The sequence below is a fragment of the Neofelis nebulosa genome, chromosome 12, assembly GCF_028018385.1.
Source record: "Neofelis nebulosa isolate mNeoNeb1 chromosome 12, mNeoNeb1.pri, whole genome shotgun sequence".
Classification (NCBI taxonomy): Eukaryota; Metazoa; Chordata; class Mammalia; order Carnivora; family Felidae; genus Neofelis; species Neofelis nebulosa.
In genome coordinates, this window is record NC_080793.1 from 70917526 (window position 1) to 70942688 (window position 25163).

Below are 25163 nucleotides of genomic sequence, written 5' to 3' on the forward strand. Positions count from 1 at the left end.
GGTCCGCGTCGGGCTCTGTGCCTACAGCTCTGAGCCTGGAGCCTGCTTCAGATTCTGTGTCTTCCTCTCTCTCTGCCCCTCCCCCACTCATGCTCTCCCCCCCCCCCAAATAAATAAGCATAAAAATAAAAAAAAATCTGCTATAGCAAAAACATACCTAGATGAAAGAAGGCTCACCTCCAGGGAGGTTCTCTGCTTAATCCTGGCTGGTACCTGATTAGCTCCGCTGGGTAGTTAAGATCACCTTCTTGCTCTATTTATCAGACACTGTGCTGCTGCCAAGCACCCTGAAGGAACAGGGGTGCTTGAAAATGGCTTCTGCATGCAAATCAGGATGGGGATTACCGCCAGCTTCTGCATAATACATGGTGTAACTCAGCCATAGAGCAATGTCGAGTCAAGTTTGCTGGCTGGTGTCTGGAGCGTTCCTTCCCTGAAGTTATGACGGCTCTGCCTGGAAGCCTGAGAGGGCATGTAATTTCTCTCTCTGATGGCGCTGTTTGTGAAACTTTGTATTTATGTGGCATTCTTTAGCTTTCTAGCACCCCTTGAGGCTAATCTACTGAATAGTCCCCTTGCTGCTGAATAATTTCCTCAAAGGGGAATGTATCTTCTTCTGCAGCATACAGAGAGAGTACAAGGAGCCTAGATTTTTGCTCTGGGGTGAGGAACAGAAGGAGAAAAACCATAGGTCCCATACCTATCCATGAGGCCAGTTTGGATGCCTGCCTGCCACCGGTTTTGTTCTTCCAGTGACTCTGTTTGCTGAGTACGTTGGTTTCCTCGAGGGCTGCCATAACAAAACTATCCCCGCTGGGTGGCTTAGAAAAACAGAAATCCATTCGCTCACAGTTGTGGAGACTGGAAGTCTGAACTCAAGGTATCAGCAGGGCCATGCTCCCTCTGAAGGCTCTAGGAGAGAATTCTTCCTTGCCTCTTCCTGCTTTTGGTGGTTGCTGGCTGGCCTTGGTGTTCCTTCCCTGGCTTGTAGCTGTATCATTCCAATTCCTATCGCCGTCTTCGTATCACTTTCTCCCTGAGTTTCTCTGTGTCTGTGTCCAAGTCTGTTTCCTTTCTCTTACAAAGATAACAGTCATTGGCTTTAGGGATCACTCTAACCCAGTAGGACTTCATGTTAATTACATCTGTGAAGACCCTATTTCCAAATAGGGTTATATTTTGATGTTCTAGGTGGGCAGGAATTTCCCAGGGAACACTACCCAGCCCACTGCACTGAGTGACCTCCACTCAGATCTCCCACATCCTTTAATGTTTCTGTTTATTCTTTCAGTTACCTTCATGCTTTTGCTTTGTGGCTCATTTCCCCACTTGTTGTATGTGTTCTTTCTTGCAGACCTTGATCATATGCTTCTGATAGTAAAGTTTCATACATTTTACTTCTCCAGACACCCATAGTGACAGTAACCCCATCTCTGACCTCTTGGGGTGGCCTGTCCCATTGGCCTCATTATATACTTGTCTAATCATATCCCCTGTATTTAATTTGGAAGATTTCTTCACCTGGTCCATGGCTTAAACTAGGGCTATGCATGTAATCAGTACCTAATAAATGCTTGTGGACTAGAATCAAAAATGTTCCTTTTAGGGACCAGGTAAAAGAAGATCAACTGTTGTGTTCTTTAAAAACAAATCAAAACACACACCTGATGAAAACCCATTGCATAAATCAAGTAACTGTAGGTCTCCAGCTGTTGTGGTTTAGTTGTGGCTGTTTTCATTCTTTCCAGCTTTCTTCATTCCATTGCTTCTCTCCAGCTTTGGAAGCCAGCTTCTGTTATTCTAGTGATAGCTCAGTAGGTTTGGCATGGTATCTCTTTTTCTTCCAGGTACAACTGTTTCACTGAAAATTCCCACATTTGGTCCTTGTATCAGAAAGTCCTTGCAGTCTGGGCCTATAAGTGGTCTTCATGTCGCACTCTTGTGTTATTTCCAATATGGAAAGAAATGATGGTAGTGAGAGTAATGACAAAAAAAAAAACCACCCTTAAATTATGGTGTGCAATTCTAAATGATATGCACATGCGGTAAGTCACAGACTGATAATTTTTAGGCTTGTCCTTATGGTATGGTTGGTGACACTGATGTCATTTTTACTGGGTATAATGGTCAGTTCTTGGGCTTCAGGGAGGACCCAATACCCCTCCTCTTTGGAAGGAGGGAGGGGATGGGGTATCGGAGAGAGCAGAAGGAAAAGAGCATCACCCTTGAATCACTGGGAGATACCTTCCAGGGGCTTCTTTCTACCTTCAGGAGCACCCATGTTGTTTCCTGGGCCACACAATTCAAACCTATACATGTGTGAGTGGTCTAAATGTGTGAATGATAACCCCGATGGACCAGGAGATTCCATGCTTGGAATGGGAGTACTGGAGGCAATGCAAACATGGGTCAAGTAGGTGGTTTTATTCAGGTCTCTTTCCATTTGGTTGGAAATCCTTTATAATGCCTCATTTTTGGATGCAATTTTATAGTATAAAATCTTAGTATGCAGTTACATAAGTCATTGAACTTGGCTTTTATAATTATCATCATTACTAGTTGATTCACACCTACCGACATGATTCCTCAGGGTGTAGTTAGTTATACAACATCTGCAGCAAGCAGACACCTGGATCTCCTGCCTTCAGTTTCATGTACTTTTGCTAACTTTTTGTTTTTGTTTTTGTTTTGCTAAAATTCTCAGGTCATTGCACCCTGCTCTCAGGGAGCAAAGTGGGGAAACCAAAAAATTCATTTGACTGACTTTATTGAGATATTTGCTTTATTGTGGTGGTCTAGAACCAAACCCATGGTAGCTCTGAGGTATGCTTATGTAGGTCTAGGTCAAGTTGAAGGGCTTTCCCTCATCTACATCAGTTTCTTTTTTGTCCTCTAGAATAGTAACAAATCCTATGGGTTGAGTACTTAGGTCTCAGTCTGCTGAGAGCTTTATGTCATTAACTCATATAATCCTCATCATGGGCTCCATATCAGGGATCAACAAACTATTGCCCTGAGGCCAAAAGCAGCCTGCCATCTGTTTTTTATGGCCTATTGACTAAAAGTAGGTTTCATAGTTTTAAATGGTTGGGGAGGGGGAAGCAAAAGACAAGACTTTGTGATCTGTGAAGATGATCTGAAATTCAGATTTCAGTGTCATATTGGAACATAGCCATGCCATTGATCTACATCTTGTCTGTTGTTGCTTTTGCCTTACGCCAGCTGAGCAGAGTAGTTGAGACAGAGCCCTTGAATCCCGCAAAGTCAAAAGTAAAAGTTCACTGATCCTTAATCTGGGTGGTTGGTTCCATTATTATCCCCATTTTACAGAGAAGGAAATGGAAGCTGAGAGTTTTCAGTTTGGCCGTAGCAATTTGTCCCAATGCTGAACTTGAGATTAGAAGTGGTGGACCAAAGTCCCTGTTAGAGCTTCTCCTGAACAGCACAGGCAGCCAGAGAGTTCCGAGAGCAAGTGTTTGTGAAGCAGCGGCTTGGTGATCCAGGATCCCCTACGAAGTTCTCAGTGCATCCATTTGTGTGTGTGGGCGCGTCTGCCTGTGTGATTCCAACCTAAGAGAACTGTAACAGGAGGAGGTTGAATTAAATACAATGAAGAAAAAAAACCAACGCTCTCTGCTTTGGAAGTAGAGGCAACACAGTGCCAGTAGCATCTTGGAGGCTGCTGGTTGTCATTTCAGTGGAAGAATGACGGAGGGATTATCACTCTTGATGATGATGATAGTAACAGTTGTCGCGGCAAGATCATAATCGTTTCCAGCGAGAAGAGAGCAGTCGTTAAGAGAGCAGTTCTCCGGCTGGCTCGTTAAAACATCCCAAGAGTTACAGTTCGTTGAATGAGTGAGTAATACTCTGCCCTTTTGGTGCTTAAGTGTCCTTTTGCGCATGTGCACAGAGTTTGTGCTCCTGAGTGGTTCGTAGAAGAGACAGCACCGATAAATCCATTGGTGTCACTATGCATGCTGTATGCACAATGAAGTGGGGTGTGCCCCTCGGTTCTCACTGTAAAGCCCCTGCTCCCCTCCCCGAAAGACACGGGAGGGACATTGTTCATTTGGTTAAGAGTAAAAAAAGGTATTGGTTGTGCTGAGAAGACCAGGAGTCTCTGATGCCTGCTAGGGGCCCTTTGGGAAACGAGCCTCCTGTTTGCAGGCTCTAGAGGTCTTGTTGGCAACAATAAACCCTTTGCAGTGTTTCTCCCAAGTCTTAAAATCTGACAGATTGATCAGTGCCCGCCGCCCCTGCCCCTGCCGTGGAGTCCCAGGAGAGACATAGTCCAGGTTATAAGAGTTGCCCTAACATCTGCTGGAGCCACCAGCTCTAAGCTTCAACTGCAGTTTAAAGGAGTTTGGGGGGTGAATTCTTCATAGGTGTCAGCCTGAGTGTTTATGATAAAGATCATGTGTTTATATGTATGTCCCTACAGTTATGCTTTTTGTTTTCCTATAGCTCTACACCACGATTGGAGGAAGACTCCTTTTATGACAGGCCGCTAAGTGATGTTCCTCTCGAAAAAACCTCCCCCAAACCCTAATTGTTCTTATAAATATTTGATAACAGTCATTGGTTAAAAATAGAAAGTAGTTTTTTTCGTTTTCACCCAGGACCCTGCTCAGCTAATCCTTGCACACCCCAACCCCATTTCTGGGCAAGATCTCAAAGTGGAGATGAGAAAATCTGTCTCTGCCTTATAAATGGCTGTTCCTCTCCCCGTGTTCTGTGTTAACCAGCTACCCAAATGATAATACCTGGGATCTGCTGATGCCCAAAGGGGCCACTGAGCTGTCCTATGGAGACGCTTGGCCTCCCCAGCCCTCGTCTGGCAGGTAACGGACCTCTGTGAGACAGGGGCCCTGTTATTCTCAGTGCAGTTACATGCTCCAGGCATTTTTGAAGTGGATTTTGGCATTTCCCCCCTCCTCTGCTACTCAGTGGTATTCTCGTTTTTAGCACTTACGTGGCTGAGTAAATGTTTCTCAGCTGAATTCAATTCAGGCTTCTCCATTTCTTTTTCTCATTTCCAACTCTTCATATCCTTCTCTTCTTCCAGTAGGAGTAGGCTAAACATCCCAATGAAACGAAAGTTCATATTTAGGTAGTGTGCCATGTGCACTTGCCAAGGGCCTGTACAAACACCTGTGCAAGGTAGATGTGGCCCCTGGTGCTGTCCCCTCTTCCAGAGCAGGAAACTGAGAATGTAGGTGGCTTGCTCGAAGTCACTGTTGGAAGTCCCCCTCCAAATCTTGGGACTCATCCCTTGGGACATTTGAGGTTACCTCCACCCTGTGTGCCCCTGTCACTGATGCCGAAGCCTTAGTACCTCAGTAGAAATGGGCTACAGCGTCTTCCCCCATGGGGCCACCATGCTGCCTGGTCTAGTAAAGACACACAGTGGCTGTTCATGATGACACCATGGTATAGGGTCCCAGTTCAGGGTGTGGGCTCCACGTCTGGTGGTTCCTGTTCCCTGGGTAGCTCCTTTATCAGATGTTTCCAGGTACTGATCATGTACCAAATGGTTGGCACAGATAAGAGTCATCCTTCATCCTTTTACTCCTGTAGCTTAAGGATAAGAAGGTGTGGAAGTTGGAATGGCATAGACCTGTAGTCTCTTGGAGAAGGGAATAGGCTCATCTCTACAAGGGAACAGCCATTTATAAACAGGACATTTAGACATGTCCCAGCCAGCTGCCAGGTTGATCGTGGGAAGGCTCCTTTTGTACACAAATCCAAGTTCATTTACCCAATACACAGCAAAACCAATCACTGAGACATCAAATATGCAGCAAGGAAAGGGTTTATTGGAGAGGTAACCAAACAAGGAGATGTTTGCGGGGGGCAAGCTGCAGATCTGCCTCCTCAAAGCAGGAGAATCAGGGATACTTAAAGGCAAAGGAAGAAGGACCTGGGTATAGAGGAGAGGAGCTACGTAACTTCAGAATCCGGTAATAAGTAGGGGACTTGTTTTCTGTACCTGTCGGGATCTTCTGCCTACGTTGTCAGTGGCATCCTTAGTATGATCTAAGGGTTGAGTTTTAGGTGCTTCTGTGTCAAAAGTGCATCCATTGGACTCACACACATGCGCAAAGAGATGGCCAGTAGTTTGGTTCTGGCCAGTTTCACGGTAAAGCCTTGAGTCTCTGCAAAACAATTAAATTAACATTTTGCTATCGTGGTCTCAGGGAAGAATGCCATCTATGGAAACATGGCTGCAGGCTGTATTCCGAGAACAAGCAGATTTGGGTTACGAGTTACAGTTGTACTTATTAGTCCCATTAACACTTTGGTTACCAGTTTCACTTTTACAGTTAGTTACCCAGTTGGTGTGGGTGCGTGCCAGTGCTCCAAACCAGTGCCAGCACTTTTGGGAGTGACTTTTCCCCTATCCCCTGGTTTAATGACATAACATTTTAAATCGTATTTCTTCCCTTCTTTGGTTTTCTGGACGGTAGTAAAGAGAATTGCACTTACCTGCATGGATTTAGTCATAGTGGGGAGGGTAAAAGGGAACAGAGGTGGGGGTGGTCTTTTTTCACCCCTTAAATCCTTTCTGCTTTATTCTTTATTTTCTGTTGATCATAGCATTTATGACCTTCTAATGACCTATTTATTTCACTTATTAATTTTGATTTTATGCCTGTTTATTCCACTAGAATATGTCTTCCATGAAGACCTAATTTTTGTCTTTTTATAGCTACTCTTGTACATCTGAAATTGTGCCTAATACCTAGTAGGTCCTCAATAAGCATTTGTTGATTGAATTAATTAATCCTCCCTCTAGAAATAGCTATTCCAACCAACTCTAGAGTCCCTGAATTTGTTCCAGATGTTGAAGGGCAGAAATTGAAATATAGGGTCAGAAGTTTTCAAAAATCTCAATCCTAGGAATTGCCGTAATAACTCAGACCATGGGCCTTCTAGACGAGTATTTTGATGGGATGAATGGTGATGGTAGGGCATGGTTGTTGTTTTTTTTTGTTTTTGTTTTTGTTTTTGTTTTTGTTTTGACATTTGCCTCAAAGTTTGGGGTTAATCATTCATTCAGCCAGCCAGAGTCCATCTTTTATCAATAATTAGCTCTGGGGATAAAAAGTTGAACAAGATATATAGCTCCACACCCTCATAAATCTTGTCATCCATAACTAGATTAACATTTTGGGGGAGAAATTATTTATCTTTTCATCCTGATCCAGCCCTGTCAAAAAGCATTCCTTAACTTATTTGGTTTGTAATATAATTTTGCATCCAGAGCCTTAAGAGAGTTTCTCAAGGAGAAGCCTGTTGCCACATTGACTTTTTCAGGCCTGGGCAAGGAGGTTGAACTTCTCGTCAGCTCAGATCCCTGGTGCAATATATGGTTCACTATGTCAAAGTCATGTGCTCCTTTTAACTTACGGGGAAACTCTTTTTCTTTTATTGGTAACATGGGGTCAATAATGCTGGATCAATATGAGAGAAAGACACAGTAGGGGTATATATGATGGTAGAAGAAAATGGATAGAAAATTTCAGACTTGAAGTTGTCTCTTTTTTCTGCTGCGTGCTCTCATCCCTTCTCTGATAATGGGTCTGGTGGTGAGTGTATCCCCAGTACCTTGTATTAATTTTTTCCATGATCACGTCCTAGAAAATGGAAGATGTCAGATGTGACTTTCTGTGTGACTTAGCAACAGCATATATGAAAAAGATGAAGAGTGTTGGCCAATTTGAAACTCAGAGTGAATCGACAATGAGATGAGGCTCGTGAAGGGGAGCAACAGTTATGTCCAAACTGAGGCTGGTGATGTTCCCCTTACCCTAGTGGATGTGGCAGTCCCTGGGGGGTGCTTGAGGAAATAGACAAGAATATACCCAGAATGGGGCACTCCAAACTGTTTCATGTGAAGAGCAGTTGAAGAATGGAGGATGTTTATTATCGAGAAGACTCAGAAGGACCATAAGTACTACTTAAGAACTTCCTCCAAATGAGGGAAGGGCTTTGCATGTGGGAGAAGCATTAGACCACTCTGGAACCTGAGGCTGAGAACAAGGATGCCTGGGCTGGACTTCCTACAGTGAGGGGTGTTCAAAGATGGTTGCCTGGGGAGCTGTCTGAGCCTCAGTGCCTGATTCCTTAGGCAAAGTCAAAAGTCCTGATTTGTAGCCAGTGAGCTCAGATACCTACTAAAGCCAGCCTAGGGCACAGTAAGCAGATATGCTGACCAGGAGGAAGAGAAAATGACAGCTCTAGTTTGGAGTCCTCTTCTGTGATCCTTCTTTCCCCAGTTTGCTTTCAGTGGGCTTTTATTTTTTCAGCTCCCTTTAAAACATTTGCATGTACCTACTGACCCAACAATTCCAAATTTGGAAGTCTGTATTATAGAAATAAAAATATAAATACTTGATGAAATATGCACAAGGGTGTATATAAAAATATTACAGAAATGTCGAAGCAACCTGAATGACAATTAAAAGAAAATAGTGGAATGAATTCAGATGTATCCGTAATATGAACTATTATGCAGTTAATATAGACAACGAGTTGGATCTATGACTACTGTCCTAGAAGGATGGGAAGAGTATAGAGTTAAGTGAGAAAAGCAAGAGAAACATGTAGCGTGATGTCCTTTTGTGAGAATAAGTTATAAAAAAATCCCTTACATATGTGATCATATTGGCATATATTTGTATGAGTATGGCAAAAAGGATGGAAGCCTATAGGTGAAATTGTTGACAGTGGTTGGAGAGTTGGAAGGGCAAAGTGGGTGGGGACCTGAGAGACAGAAGGGACAGGAATAGAGACAAAGAAGGAAAATGAAAGGGGATGGTTCATCCATTCATCCATCTGTCTATCCATCCATCTGTCCATCTGTTATCTGTCCATCTATCAATCTATTATCTATCCATCTGTCTGTCTATCGATTATCTTCATTGGTTGTGCTTAAACATGTATTAATTTTGAAGACTAATAAAAGAAGCTATAAAGAAAAATTCCTTTTTTATGCTGTTTCCATTGTTTGCTCCGTTGTTCTTGTCTTATAAAAACGGTCTCAACCTTTCTATTAAAGACAGCCCAGAGGTTTCATAATGAAAAACCATCAGCTCTAATCCTTTAAAGGTGGTGACTTAAACACATTAAATCTGGGGAATGTGTAAAGATTAAATATTTTGAGTTAAAACTGAACTTCTAGATATCATGAAAGATGAATGACTGGAGAATCATTTGTATTTTTTCTTCGTTGTTTCTTTGCTGGTGTTTATTTTCTCCTAGTGCTCCAGAAAAAATGTTTCCTTAAATCCAGGGAACACAGGGTTGGGTTAGAAGCATCCAACTCAGGAAATTTGCTAGTTCCTGGTGGGGAAGTAGGGCATTGAATGGAAAGAGCTCTGACATCTGTGTGTGTGGGTGTATGTGTATAATCGGTTTGTCTCTGCTGAGATGGCCAGAAAGATGCTTCTGTGTTTTCCTGTGATTTGGATGCTTTCTTTCAAATTATTTTTAAGAACTGTTTTCCATATTAAATTATACTCAATATGCATTCATATTTGATGCTGATAGTTCTCTCTACATCATTTGTCTACATACAGAATAGCCCCAGGCATTATAGAGATGGCTGAGGATTTAACCCCTCCTTATTATGAAAGAGGATTCTTGGACAAGAATAGGACACTGTTTCCTGTTTGCATTTGGGTGTAGAGTCAGAGCTCATCCCAAGTAGCCATACTGATACAAAAGCAAAACATGAATGGGTATTTGAGATCCATAGAAATAATTATACTAACTGTCGTATTTCTTTAATTTTAAGGGGTGCGTTTTATGTGCTGTTTGGAATTTGAATGCATCTTACTACACTTGTGTGCATTTATTAGATTAATATTGCAAGTCAACAGTGGTTTCATAATTAAGGATGTCAGAAGTCCTGCAGAATCACTTAGTTGGTCCTTGAGTTCCAGATACTTAATGCAATTAGAACATTCTAGAATCATGAACCTCAATCGGAATATCAGACTGCTATCTCGATTCATAGAAATCAGGCAGTTATAAAAGCGTTTATTTTCATAGTGACTGCCTCGTAGATAATACCAAAATCATACCAAAAATGTATACAAAGTAGAATCTGTGCATGGCTGACTCATTTTTAAAATCATTTTTAAAATTGCGATTTTAGTTCAAAGGCACCATCATTTTGGGAAAACTAGTCATGTGCCGTGTCATTTTTCCACCTCACAGTCTGAAAAATACTTTTCTAGACCCAAGGCCTGAACGGGCAATTTATCTGTCACAAGGGGGTGGGAAGAATCTGAAGGAAGAATATCATTTGAAGCTGTGACCTGGAGAGAACGTGATGTGGAAAGATGTGCTAACTGACTAGGTTGCCTGTGTCCCGCATTTGCTTTGGGTGTCCTGTCAAGCGTTTTCTTTAATTGTCGCTGTGGCTTTGTTTCCCTGGGCATAAGATCTGTTTCCTCCAGAAAAATCTCTTTCTCCCCGGCCCCCATCCCCCACCCCCAAGCTAGGCTGTAACTTCACAGCTGACTTTCCTGTGTGTGTTGGAATCCATGGTCTTTTGCTGCTTTTCTCATGCCTTTTCTTTATGATGTTTCAGCTCATCCACCATACACCATGTGCTTTAGAGTGAAATTCTACCCACATGAACCCTTGAAGATTAAAGAAGAGCTCACAAGGTATTTTTCGTTTGTTTGTATGTTTCACGTGCACCTTTAACCAGGCAGGGTCTCCAAGTCCTACAGGCTAGCTGTGCCTCCTGTCTAGATCAGAACGTCTCACCGAAGCAGGCACTCAGTTTGGCGTTTTGGCTTGGCGTGTTTCTCTTGTGCTTCATTGCCTTGGGATTTTTCAAACTGTTGTCATTGGGAGTGTAATTAACTGCACACACAAAAAGCGGTGGTTATAAGAAGAAGGTATTCTCTGAAAACATCTGACAGTGGGGTGCTAAAAATAAATAGATGGTGACGGTCTTTAGGATACAGGCAAATTCATGGCTAGTGCAGCCCCTGGGACAATCTCTTGGATCTAAGCTGTTCAGGAAGGGAAAAGATCACTGGGTAGTACGGACCATCACCCCACATTCTGCTTGCTGAATGGCCAACCTTGGGGCTGTCTTCCCTCTACTTGGAGACTCTTCTCAGGCCAACTCTCAATTTTCCACTTCTTCAGCCTCTTCCCTTCTAATCTGCCTCAACTGGGACCATATCCAGGTCTCCTTCTGGGTTTTGCTTTTGAGAGCAGCCTCAGCCAGTGCAGCTGAGCAGGGTCCCAGGAAGGCCAACTTGGTGGGTGGTGAAGAGCTGACACATGCTTAGTTCTCGATGAGGCTCTGGTTAGGGGACTCCAGACATCACTGTGCACACTCATCCCTCAGAATAATCTGCATAGGTCCGAACATAGCAGAGATGCACGGTGATACATTGAGTTCTTGGATATTTTGCCTCCTCCTATTCACAGGTCTCCAGTAAAGCTTGACCATTGTGGCACTGAGGTGACCTTGTCAGGGAGCAGATGGTTCCTTTCTCCATTATTAATTTGCACACAGCCATTAGTGAGGTTTGTGCTTGGGGACGGGGGCAGGGCATGTGTGGAAATGAGGGATACATAAGTAATGGACATTAAGTGGAGGCTGGCAGTTTGCAATCTGGCTTGCTTTGTTAAAAAAAGATTAGAACTCACGTAACACAAGTTAATTTCACCATTTCAGAGTGTACAATTCAGTGTCATTAAGTACATTCCCATTGTTGGGTAACCATCACCACTGTCTCACTCCAAAACTTTTTCTCGTCACCAAAAGGGAACACCGTACCCAGTAGCAGTCACTATTCACTCTCTTCTCCCCCAGCCCCTGACACCTGACGACCACTCATCTGCTCATTTACTCTTCCTAGTCTGGACATTTTGTATGAGTGGAATCATGTAATATGTGGCAGGGGCTGCATGAACTACCAAAAAAAAAAAAAAAAAAAGACATTTGTCCTGCCTTCTCGGTGCCCATAATGTAACTAGAAGAATCAAATCAAATACTAACTCTGGGCATTATTTAGTCAGATGCCACAATGGCTCACTTTTGTCATTTGTTTTTATAATTTTGTCTGGAGGATAAAAATTGAATATGTGTCATGATATAAGTTAAGGATGGATCTTTTGTTGTTGAGAAGAGTCCCATTTGAAAGTAGAAGAATATAAAGTGTTAGTTAACAACTCCAGTTAAATTCCTCTCGATTAAATTTGCTAGCATTTCCCTGCATTAGACTGAATAGCTAAGGTATGAACAGTGGAAGATTGTGAACATCTTTATGTCTCCAAAGGAAATTAAGACAATGCCCTGTTCTTGCACAGATAGAAATGGGCTTTTCTTAGTCAATACAATCCTTAGAATTCAAAATGAATCTAAAAACTGTGGAATGCCCCTGGTACTTATGGCTTAAACTATCTTGAAAGAAGTTAGTCTTTTGATAAGTTGTTATTTTGTTGTAAGATTGATCTAAGGTTTAAACTGTTTTAATGTTTATTTTTGACAGAGAAAGAGAGAGAGAGAGAGAGAGAGAGAGAGAGAGAGAGAGAGAGAGAGAATACAGAGCGTGAGCAGAGGAGGGGCGGAGAGAGAGGGAGACACAGAATCCGAAGCAGGCTTCAGGCTCTGTGCTGTCAGAGCAGAGCCCGATGCAGGGCTCGAACTCATGAACTGTGAGATCATGACCTGAGCCAAAGTCAGTCACTTAACCAACTGAGCCAACCAGGTGCCCCAGGTTGATCTAAAGTTTCGGAAGAATTTGCTACATGAGAAGTTAAGATCACATTCGTGACCGTGCTTAGGGGTAAAGAGACATTGGAGAAAAGGCAGGTTGGAAAGAGTCAAACCACAAATACTCATAAAAAAAAGGATATTTGAGATCATTTTTTATTCATTTATTTCTCCATTTACACAGTCCTCTTTCAATCCTTTAGATTTCTGGGGCTTTTGTAAATGCTGTATACAATTGAATATAATCAAAGTATGTTGGTTTTAATTTTTTTTTTTAAAGAACCATTTTTAAGTTCATGTTAGAGAAGCAGTATCATTAATGATGACACAAGAATGTTTGCCCCAGATCTTCTTGTACTTTTGTTGCTTAGTCTTTTTATACAGGAGTGATACTAAAAGGAGATGCAATATTACTATTTTTTGGTTGCTATTATATTAAAAAATGAGTATCTGATCCTGAAGCTATTTGTAAGGCTCAGTGGATTATGTTGAACCCACAATAATCTAGATTATCTCTAGAGATCACTGATCTCTAGACCCAAGCTCAGATGTTGTGAAAAGCAGATTTTCTTTTCTCTGGAAGCTTCCATCAAATTTGATTACGAGTTATGAGAGGAGAACTCACGCATCTCATTCACCAGTATATAAACTTGATAAAAATGGAAAGGAATGCTTTTTGTTCAGTGCGTAACATTTAACACATAGACAAGAAACTTCATGGTATTTGGCCTGGTAGCTTGCAGCCTTTAAAAAGAGAAAGATTTGATCGTACTTGTGTGACCTTGGTAGTCTGAATGCTCTATGGCTGAGGTCTTTCAAGTGAGGTCCCCAGACCAGCAGCAGCAGCACCTGGGAACCTGGTCCCTGTTCCAGACCTGGGAACGGGGCTCAGCAATCTGTATTTTCATGAGCCTCCCTAGGTAATTTTAAAGCATGTCAAAATTTGAGAACTACTCTAAGGCAAATGGATTTTCAAAAGTATTAGTTTCTTCTGGTAGATATGACCGTGTACCTCAGGGGGGTTAGTGTGTTCACAAAGTTGTGCATGATCTAATTCCAGAATGTTTTTATCACACCCCAGTAGGAAGCCAGTAGGATCCAGTCATTTCCTATTTCCCCTCCTTGCAACCCCCCTCTGGCAGCCATTCTTCGACTACCTGTCTATTCAGGTTTCCCTATTCTGGACATTTCATACAATACAATACGTGGCTTTTTATGTCTGCTTCTTTTCATGTAGCTTCATGTTTTCCAGGTCCATCTGTGCTGTGGCACGTAGCACTACTTTCCTCTGGATGGCTGAACAATATTCCATTGCATGATATTCCTCTTTCTTTTATCTGTTCATCAGTTGGTGGGCATTTGGGTTTTTCTACTTGGTAGCTATTATGAATATTGCTGCTAGGAACATTTGTGTCCATGTTTTTGTGAGGATCCAGATTCGTATTTAATTGGTAGGGTCCACAGCTTGGTAGTGTAAATTTTTATTTTATTTATTTTATTTATTTTATTTTATTTTATTTTATTTTATTTTATTTTATTTTATTTTATTTTAGAGAGAGAGTGTGAACCGGGGAGAGGGGCAGAGGGGCAGAGGGAGAGAGACAAATTTTAAGCAGTCTCCACGCTGACTGTGAAGACTGATGTGGGGCTCGATCCCACAACCCTGGGATCATGACCCGAGCCGAAATCAAGAGTTGGAGGCTCATCCAACTGAGCCACCCAGGTGCCCCATAGCTTGGTAGTTTTTAAAAGCTCCTCCAGGTGGTTCTAATGTGTGGTCATTAGAACCTGGATTGGAACCTTATTACTCAAAGTGTGGTCCACGGGCCTGCAGCACAGCCTCACCAGGGAGCTTATTAGAAACATAGACTCTTGGGGCCCCTGGGTGGCTCAGTCAGTTAAGCATCTGACTTTGGTTCAGGTATGAACCTGTTCCTGAGTTCAACCCCACATGAGGTTCTGTGCTGACAGCTCAGAGCCTGGAGCCTGCTTCAGATTCTGTGTCTCTCTCTTTCTCTGCCCCTCCCCCACTCACAGTCTCTCTCTCTCTCTCTCTCTCTCTCTCTCTCTCAAAAATAAACATTAAAAAAATTTTTTTAATTTGAAAATTTGAAGAAATATGGACTCTGATCCCCACCCCAATCTAATGAATCACAATCCACATTCTGACAGAATTTCTGGGTAATTCACGCTCTCACAGAAGTGTGAGAGGCACTCCTGTAGGGAGCTGTCTGGGTCCTTACCTGCCAAACGTAATGCTGTTTCTCTGACAACATACGTACCAAACTCTGGGCGAGAAATTTGTTGGAGACTGTCTTTATGCCCTGTAAACAATTCTATACAAAGTTGAGGACAAAGAGTGTCATCTGAGCCTCTACAGTGGCCCCAGTGCCTAGCTCCGTGTGCGGCATAAAGCAGGTACAGGATAAAGGTTCATCAGATGGAAACACTGGCGAGCCTCTGAACACTTCAGCATGTTCAGCATGCTCTAGGTGATCCAGTGGCCAGACCGGGGAGCTCCAGGCCTCAGGGGCTGTGTGATCTTAGCACGTTAGTCACGCTCCCTGATGTGCGTTGTGTACCTGGCTCACATACTGGGTAACGATCAGATCATCGGAGCCCTGGGTGTGGCGACTTGGACCAGTTGAGTGCCCCCACCTGGTTCCAAGAACCTGGAATTAAAAAGAGTGGTCTCTGAGAGTTAAATGAAAAAAAAAAAAAACAAAAAAACAAAGAATCTGCACACATGCAGGGCCACTTTAGTCAGAAACTGTAGACCCCAAGCCTGAGCCTTGCAGGAAAGAATCAACGTGGCTAAGAAATATGAGGAAATCTAAAGGGGGCTTGATCAGCATGGAGAACAAAATGGACGTGACAAGGTGAGCCTGAGCCAGGGGTTGCAAACCTGCCTGTCCCCTCTCCCCTGGTTGAATGGGGCCTGCGAGTACTTTTTGTTTGGCACTACAGTGTTTTAAAAAACAGAATTTGTTGCAACATTTAAAATTCAAAGGATTCTACTTCTAAACCGGTCTCTTTGATTTTCTGGAAAAGCTGGCTGCCCTTGGCTGGCTTTCTGTGCTGCGTCACCAGGCTGCCCCTGCCCGGGAGTGGGTGCTTTCCACTCTGCCTCCTGGAGCCCCTGACACTAGTCTGTTTCACTCATTATCGGGTTGCCTGGCTCTTGTGGGCACCTGAGTTTCCCGTCCCTGGAGAGGGGGACGGGGCACTGAGCAGATGACAGCTCTCGTTGTGAATTAATTGGCTTTCTGGCCTCCTAACCAAGTCCTTTTGAGATTGATTAATGTGAGTCTGTCTGCCCCTGAGACTAATCTCTGGATACTGACTGAGTCCATTTCCTGACTCTCTGTTTCACAGGGAGCGTGGGCAATGTGGACCTGAGGTGGGATGGATGTCCCCCGTCCTTCCAGGGACCGTGGCTGCTGGGCCCTGTGGCTTTCTTCTGTTCCCGTGTCTTTTTTTTTTTTTTTCTTTTACTTTAATTTTTGTTTGTTTATTTGAGAGAGAGAGACAGAGGGGGAGAGAGAGAATCCCAAGCAGGCTTCGCACGGTCAGCGCAGAGCCCGATGTGGGGCTCAAACTCACAAACCGTGAGATCATGACCTGTGCCGAAACCAAGAGTCAAACTCTTAACTGACTGAGCCACCCAGGCGCCCGGCTCATGTCTCTTTAAAAGGGGCCAGCCACCCAGTTTTGGAAACTGCCACAGTCACTCCAGATTTCCTCAATCCAGAGGGCCCCTCAGTTTGCCCTGCTTGTCCTCCCAGGGGCCTGGTGTGGCTCAGCCACTCCACGGGGCTAGGTCGGGCCCTGCCGGTCCAGCTGGACAGAGCATGAACGATCCTTCTGCTTCTTCCAGGCCTCAGTCCAAACACAGGGTGACTCCTTCTTGTTTTGTATTGCAGGTATCTTCTGTACCTGCAAATTAAAAGAGATATTTTCCATGGTCGACTGCTCTGCTCCTTTTCAGATGCTGCCTACCTGGGTGCCTGTATCGTTCAAGGTAAGCGTGGCTGTAGCTGCCCACCCGCTCCTAAGGGAGGCGGGGGGCTCTATGCTCTGAGTTCTGACAACCAGGTGTGGTGCCTAATGGGTGTCACGAGGAGGAAAAGTTTGTCCAGGGAGGTAGGTGTCAAATAGGGGTCATTTCAGACATTTGAAATGAAATTCCAAAAAAAAAAAAAAATTATACATATACATACATATATAGATATATATATATATGAATTATGTTTTTTTTTTTTTCAACGTTTTTTATTTATTTTTGGGACAGAGAGAGACATAGCATGAACGGGGGAGGGGCAGAGAGAGAGGGAGACACAGAACCGGAAACAGGCTCCAGGCTCCGAGCCATCAGCCCAGAGCCTGACGCGGGGCTCGAACTCACGGACCGCGAGATCGTGACCTGGCTGAAGTCGGACGCTTAACCGACTGCGCCACCCAGGCGCCCCTGTTTTGTTTTTAAATGTATTATATTTATTGTTTAAAAATACTTTTAAAAATAATTAAAAATATATTTGTATATAAATTATAAAATTACACTTAGAGGGGTGCCTGGGTGGCTCAGTGGGTTAAGCATCTGACTGTTGATGTCAGGTCTGTCTGTTTTTTTTTTTTAATTGTATTACATCTTTTTTCATGTTTGTTTATTTTTGAAAGAGAGAGATGAATGCAAGTGGGGGAAGGACAGAGAGAGAGGGAGACACAGAATCTGAAGCAGCTCCAGGCTAAGGTAGCATCATGAGGAAAGCACCAGGCTCACAGTCTGTCAGACTCGGGTCCAGCCTCCCTTCCCATCTGCTGGCTATTTCACCACAGACAAATTGTTTCAGCTCTTTAAGCATATATTAAATGGGGTGGCGTTTCACGCCTGTGTGAAGATTTCACGAGGCTTCCTTTCAGGGTTGAACGAGCCCCAGAGGATGGGGCAGCGGGAAACTGTAAAGGCATATGACCCAGGGTTGGCTTCTGGATGTTTCTACCTATAAGGAAAACCACCTGGAAGGCCATCTTCTGGGCCCAAGGTGGTGCATGGCCCGTGGGGGTGGTTCTAGGACCCAAGCAAAGGATGACTCAGGTGTTCTGTTCCCCTGGGCCAGTGGGGGGCAGCTGGCAGTCCTGTTTGGAGGGACCCAGGTGATGCAGCCATTTGCTGTGTGGATGCTAATGGCATGTTGATGAGAGAAGGGGAGGAGGGGGGAGGGGGCAGGGGAAGAGAGGGGCAGTTGTCAAGTGAGCATGTCATGTTTATAAAGGGTCTAGGATAACAAAGGAGCTTATGATGGGTCCTAAGCAGATCATGACAGACGTCTGCCTATTATAATTCCAAGCTTCACTCAGAGCTTAAGAGAGAGACCTATCGTTCCCCCTGGGGTTTCACTGTCGCCCACTACGGTCCCTGTGGGGTGCTCTGTGCTGTGAAATGGTTCCTTGGGCCCTGTTTCCGGGGTGGGGAGGGGAGCTTCCTGAGAATTCTGAAGAGTGTTGTCTGTGTTGCATTCTCCTTCCCCTGGGGTCCACCTGGTGCTGCACAGCGCGTTTGGCAGAGGTGTTCAAACCCGTGGAGATATTCAAGTTTGAAGTCAGAACTACAGTGATAGGGTGATGGGACATAGTCCTTCCATCTGTCCCAAGGTGGAGTATGTGTTTCCCCAAACCACCTCTCTTATAGCAGAGCTAAGGGATGTGAGAACCCATAGGCCTCCTCCTTTCCGGTGAGATTGCAAATTCCTGGTAGGGTCCACCGTCCTCTGTAAGGGAAAAGCAGATCAATACTAATCCAAGCAACAGACCAGCACATGAGCATTTCAGAACACATTTAGGCATTAGTGAATCACGGTCAAGTCTCCAAGGACAAGCTCAATATGGATCTGTAACGGGAAACCCGCCATCCTATTTTGTGTTTGAAATAAAGCCACTGAGTCTCCCTCCAGACAATCAGGGCCCTCGGTGCTATTACCCCTGACCACATGCACAGATGCTGTGGAGAAATAGAGCTAGAAATGGACTGGCAGACCTCGAAAGGACCCTTCCGCTCTATGATACAGCAGTGGGCCATTTGTAGCAAACCCAGTAAAAGCTGGATTCATGAACTTCTCTGATGCTTGGGGTGATATTTCCGCAGCTCTAGAGATCCTTACAAATGCTGATAAAGGTCTGGACCTGCTTATGCTTAGAGAGAGAGAGGGAACGTGGAGGAAATGACTAGAAAGCGAGAGGCCATGTGGCTGTTCGTTGACTTCTTACTTGCTAACGCTGTCTGAAGGAGTGTGTTTGAAGCTTCGCAATATTCTTGGTATATGAAAACCAGGCAGCACCCAGAGTGTTGCTGGTTGTACGTACTGAACACAGTGAGCAAGCATATTCAAGATGTGCAATGCATTTGCCTTCACAATACAAACTGCAAGACAAATACACAAAAACCCTAGGGATCTATTTATATCTTTTCTTGGTAAAAATAGTGTCTTTCCTGTTCCTTCTGCAGAACAGCAACGTGGTGGGATTTCTTTCTGGTCGCCTGTGCCTGGTGTGTTCTAGAGTTTCAGAACTGAATTCGAACTCAGTTCAGATATCACCTCCTCTGAGAAGTCTTCCTGGACTACTAAAGCAGCCTCTCTCCCGCGCGTCATTCTGTCTCATACCCCTTTTTTGTTGTCTTTTAAGCACTCATATCTGGAATCATGTTACTGCGCTGTTTTTGGAACTTCTTAGGCCTTCCCTCTATGTAGAATCTAAGTTCCATGGAAGCAGGCCTCGGGGTGCAGTTTTCACCGTAGTATCCCTGTGTCTGGCACACAGGACATTCTCCAGTACTGATGTCCTGAGTGAACCAGGGCACTTGCCTAAATTGCAGCGATGTAGGCTTTATTTCTATATTTGAGAAAGAGCAGTTGGTTCCCTACTTCATTCGCTTATTTGTTTGCGTGTTCTCTGAACGTTTACCGAGCAGCTGCTAGGTGCGGGCACTGCTGTACAAAGTCCCTGGTTGGGAGGGAGCAGTAGGGGGGACAGACTGGTAAATGGCAGTGTGATGTGTTAATGGCTCAACAGAGGAACACCCAGGTCCCTGCTATGACCCCAGGAGGGTGGTCAGGGAAGGCTCCTGACAGAGTTGACCCTGGAGCTGTAACATCCTGTATCTCTTGTTCTTTTGGAATGAGTCCTCTCCAAAGTGGGGGCGGGGGGGGGGGGGGCGGACGCATTACCTGGCTTGCCCTTTAGACTTACTAACGTCACCCAATTGCACTCATCGTTCTGCTTCAACTCTTTGGATTTTTCTGACAGTTAAATTCCCTTAGACACGCACTAGGGCCTGTTTCAAATTGCAAGGCATCCGATGTGCCTTTGTCACAACTTTACCCTCGCTTACCCAAATCCTCTTGGTATGGAAAACAAAGTCTGGATAGTAACAAGTCCTGAATCATTTATGAACTGCCTTTTGCTTCAGGTGAAGTCCGAGTTAAAGACACTCTTTAAGGGACAAGAAAGCAGGGCACGTGATGCGGGAGGCACTGACATTTGCCTTGTTAGCAAACGAGTGCAGGTTCCAAGGCAGTTCTTCTTTTAGTTTTCTGGCATTTTCCAACTTATTTGCGATGTTTAGCAGTACAAGTCCATTTCATCTCACAAGTTTTCCTGGAAAGAGACCCTTCCCCCACTCCCTGCCAAACAATGCCTTCCCTCACCAACCACCACGTAAGCTGACATTTGCATCCAGCGTGACCCAGTTTTGTATTGAGGATTCATTCCCTATGAAAAATGGAGACACTGGGGGTTATACCATCTGCTAAATTTTTAAGTCCATAGCTGACTCACAGGGTGATACGTATGTGTAGGTGTGGGTATAGGTGTATTATATGTGTAACTTAGGTTGAGTTAATCATCAGTTGATGCCTCAGTCTCTTCACTGGTCCCTTTGGGTCCACCAGTTGATTGATTTTCCCTTTTCATTATTCTCCATTTCCATTCCTAAAGGCAACAACTGGGTTCATATAGATCTTTGACTTTACATACATCCTTATAAATGATTACATCGTGTTGTGTGTATACCCTCTTAAGTTTTGTAAATTAGATGGGGCTGTAAAACTCATTTTAATCCTCTTATGCTCAACACACTGTTTGGGGGATCTATTCAGGTTGCTGGGTATCCATCTCTTTGGTTGCTTTCAATAGTTACAGAGTATCCATTAGGGGACGTTGCTTGTGTTTTATTTATTGCTCCTACCAACAACGAATATCCAAGTTGCCTTTGAAACCTTTCCTGTACTCAAGAATTTTTTTAGAATATATGCCCAGAAGTGGGATTAGTGGGTGATAATATTCGACTAAACATTCCCAGCTGACTCTTTAGAAGAGCTACATGCCTCAAGGATCCTCCAGAAGGTGTACAAGTGTTTCCATTACCTCATATCTCTGCCGACACATGGAATCATCCGGCTTCCTACACTTTTTGCCCATCTTCTAGGTGTAAAGTGATGTCTTGTTTTGGTCTCCATAGTTCTGATTACTCATGAGTTTGAACCTCTCTCTCTGTACTCGTCCTTTGGCTTTCCCCTTCTGTCACTTGATCATTTTCCTACTGGTCTTCCTGCCCATTTTCTTGTTGATTGGTAGGAATTTCTTCTTTATTCTGGATATCAGTCCTTGTCGGTTTTGGATTTTGCAAATATATTCTTTCAATTTGTCATCTATCTATTATTTTGTCTAGGACTACCTGTGATGAACAGAAGTATTTTGATTTTAATATGATCTTGTAGCAGGATTCTGGCATAGACTCATGATACCCAGGCTTTTCTTTCCAGAAAGCAACTTTATTCATGCCGGCACTGCACAGTTGGGTTCGTACCCAAAGAACAGAGCCCTGAAGGCCACATGGCGTTGTTTTTTATATATTTTTTACTTCTTTGTCTCCCATATATGGTAACACGCAAACAGGCAGTCTGATTAAGTGGTCTCATGTTACAAGGTCTTGAGGGATGTTGTCACCTACAGGTAAAGCCAGGTTGCCTTGAGGTTTTTTTTTTTGTTTGTTTTTTAGGGAGGGGACCCTACCACAATCCAATTAATTGATTTCCCTTTTATGGTTGATGGTGTTTTGGATCTTATTTTAAAAGTCCTTCCCCTGTAGGATATACATTTGAAGTAGTTTTAACAACTCTGTAATTTGAATTCTATTAAGAAGCTTTAAAGAGCTTTGCTTTCCTCCCAGTTTTGTCCTTCTGTAGTCATTAGATGATTCAACAATGAAGGGACAGTAGATACAAATTACAGAGTTGGATGTGATTTTGCAGATGTGCTCAACGCATATTGATTCCTATCTGCTACAAAGTTGTGTTGGTAATCAAGTTCTTCTAATACAATTTTCCCACCATCTTTTGATCTTTTGTGGGCCATTTCTGCCTGAGACACTTGCCCCTTTTGGCTCATTCTCCTTAGCAAGCTTGTGCAATCCATAAAAAGCATCCCCTCTACCAGAGCATCACCTTTGCTGCTCCAGGCTATGGTTGATGCACATCCTAGGTCCATCCTTTTTTTTTAAATTTTTTTTTAACGTTTTTATTTATTTTTGAGACAGGCAGAGACAGAGCATGAATGGGGAGGGTCAGAGAGAGGGAGACACAGAATCTGAAACTGTCTGTGCTGAGCTGTCAGCACAGAGCCCGACGCGGGGCTCGAACTCACAGACCTCGAGATCATGACCTGAGCCTAAGTCGGCCGCCTAACCGACTGAGCCACCCAGGCGCCCCAGGTCCATCATTTCCTAGAGCCTCTAGGAACTCAGAGATGTGCCAGTATTTATTTTTTCCCTTAAAGACCTTCTGGGGGTGCTTTGTATTAGAATCCAACAACAACCTTCATCTGGTACACTTGCCCATGCTTAGATTTATACTCCTTAATCTGAAGAGCATTCCATTTATTTTTAAGTGCAGTCTTCTTAGGTGCCTTCATGTTGTGACTTTTTTATTATTATTGGATGCCCCACACTTGCACAAATCTCAGAGCAGGGCAGCTCCAGCCAGAGAATTCCTAGACTCAGAGAATTAGCTATGAAAGGAACCTTGAGGGACATCCAGTGGTTTCCAACTACTATCCTGGGTGACATTTGGAAATCCTGGGGGCATCTGTGGTGATCGCAGTGACTAGGTATACCACTAACACTTGATACCTGAAGGGTAGGGGGGACAAATGTCCTATCTGCCTTGGAAGGTCTGAAATGATAAAGAATTGTTTAGCTCCCAAAATGCCAGTAGCTCCCCATTGGAAAAAAAAAAAACAAACTATTTAAATTCCTTTATTATATAGATGAAGAAAATGAGACCTGGAGAGGTTGGCAAGTGTCTAAGCTCCTACAGCTAGATCTGAGCTAGAACATGGGCTTCTAGACATGCAGGCTGTGGTCCTCCCATGGATACAAATACGTTTTGTTGGGTGAGCTCTTCCCAGCTCTTCGTTTGGGTGGCAGGAGCTATCTCACAAGTACCCTACCCTTGTTGTTTTAAATCTTTCTCTCTCTTTATTTTTTACTGATTACAGCTGAGCTCGGTGATTACGATCCTGACGAGCATCCCGAAAATTACATCAGTGAGTTTGAGATTTTCCCCAAGCAGTCACAGAAGCTGGAAAGAAAAATAGTGGAAATCCATAAAAACGAACTCAGGTAATAGGGGTAAACATTTGGAAGAATGATAGAGGTGAGAAAGTATTCTCATTGCAGGGAATGTGGAAATTGTACTGTGAAATAAGAATATTGGTGATGTATGGCTGGACAGTTTCTGGCGGCAGAGGGATCTTTCTGGGCACTGTCAAGATCTCCATCAATAACCATCTCAATAGCGTGGGGTCCCCTGGGTAGCTGTTTATGAACCATCAGCAGTTATTAGAGCCCTCTGTTTTCCAATGGGTTTTAACCACACTGCGTTTCTGTAAGTGAAATCTAGGGTACATACGTGAGTGATCTTTTTTCTGTTTTGAATTTGCATTGCCTTGTCCTCTCCTGTGTCCGTTGCTGGAAGCTTTGACTTCCAGATAGGGTAAAATCCGTCGATGAGATTTCCTTTCAAGATGACAGATTCAGTGTCTTCTCTGTTCCTTGTCTGTGGTGCTCCAGGTTGATTGTGATTGCGAACTACAGAGCAGTGACTATGGGAGTAGTGGAATCGCACACAGGACTCACTGTGTACCAGGCAACATTCTGAGTACTTGTACATAGTGACTCACTTAGCCTTGACAGTGACTTAGTAGATAAGTACCATGATAGTTTCCATTTTACACATGAGGGAACTGAGGCACAGAGAGATTAAGCATCTTACCCAAGCTAGCAAGTGGCAGAGTCCAGATCTGAATCCAGGTAGCCTGGCTCCAGAGTCTGTGCTCTTAATCCTTGGGATGCTTCTGCTCTGCGTAGGCTACCAGGTATGACATGGGCATGGGGAGGAATCCTTGCCAACTTGGAATCAAGTAACTCAGGTGCTCTAGTCTGTAACTAGGATTTAGATCTGTGCAAGTCACAGAAAAATTCACTCTGATAATAATCATGGGCTTTGCTATGACAAGTATGGACAAAGACCTGCAAGAACGGAGACACCTCCATCTTCTGGACCTCCGGTAATTATATATAAAAAAGAAACAGTGTCACCGGATTATGAATTCTGGAACAAGTAACCGTCCCCTTGTGGCGGGAGTGCTCAAATTCTACTTTACGCAAGCACTCCCCCTTCTGGAGAGTCTCAGGAGAGTATATGTGTGGGCATTAAAGGTGGCAGCGTATTTCAGCTTTGAAAGATGACCTTTGTTCTTAACAGATAAAGATGATTAGACATCAAAAAATTGTACTGACTTCAATTTTATTTTTTTTAATTTTTTTTTTTTTTAATTTTTGAGAGAGACAGAGACAGAATGTGAGTGGGTTAGGGGCAGAGAGAGAGGGAGACACAGAATCCGAAGCAGGCTCCAGGCTCTGAGCTGTCAGCACAGAGCCCGACGCGGGGCTTGAACTCATGGAGCTGTGAAATCATAACCTGAGCTGAAGTCGGACGCTCAACTGACTGAGCCACCCAGGCACCCCAGAAGTGTACCGATTTCAGAAAGCAACATGCCATCTCTGTGTAATTAGGAGTATTGTCTCCTAATGAAAAGCTTTATTGAAAATATAAGACACTGGGGCGCCTGGGTGGCGCAGTCGGTTAAGCGTCCGACTTCAGCCAGGTCACGATCTCACGGTCCGTGAGTTCGAGCCCCGCGTCAGGCTCTGGGCTGATGGCTCGGAGCCTGGAGCCTGTTTCCGATTCTGTGTCTCCCTCTCTCTCTGCCCCTCCCCCGTTCATGCTCTGTCTCTCTCTGTCCCAAAAATAAATAAAAAATGTTGAAAAAAAAAAAAAAAAAAAAAAAAAAA

At 43.8% G+C, this 25163-nt stretch overlaps 1 protein-coding gene across 2 annotated transcripts in view; it reads left to right on the top strand.

Moving 5' to 3' along the window:
- Positions 1-25163, top strand: part of FRMD3 (FERM domain containing 3) — a 311700-nt gene that overhangs the window by 178911 nt on the left and 107626 nt on the right. For both annotated transcript variants that reach the window (XM_058695608.1, XM_058695609.1), the window contains exons 4-6: positions 10604-10682; positions 16678-16775; positions 23306-23429. In XM_058695608.1, the coding sequence (XP_058551591.1) occupies positions 10604-10682; positions 16678-16775; positions 23306-23429 (301 nt within the window). The remainder of the gene's footprint in view (positions 1-10603; positions 10683-16677; positions 16776-23305; positions 23430-25163) is intronic.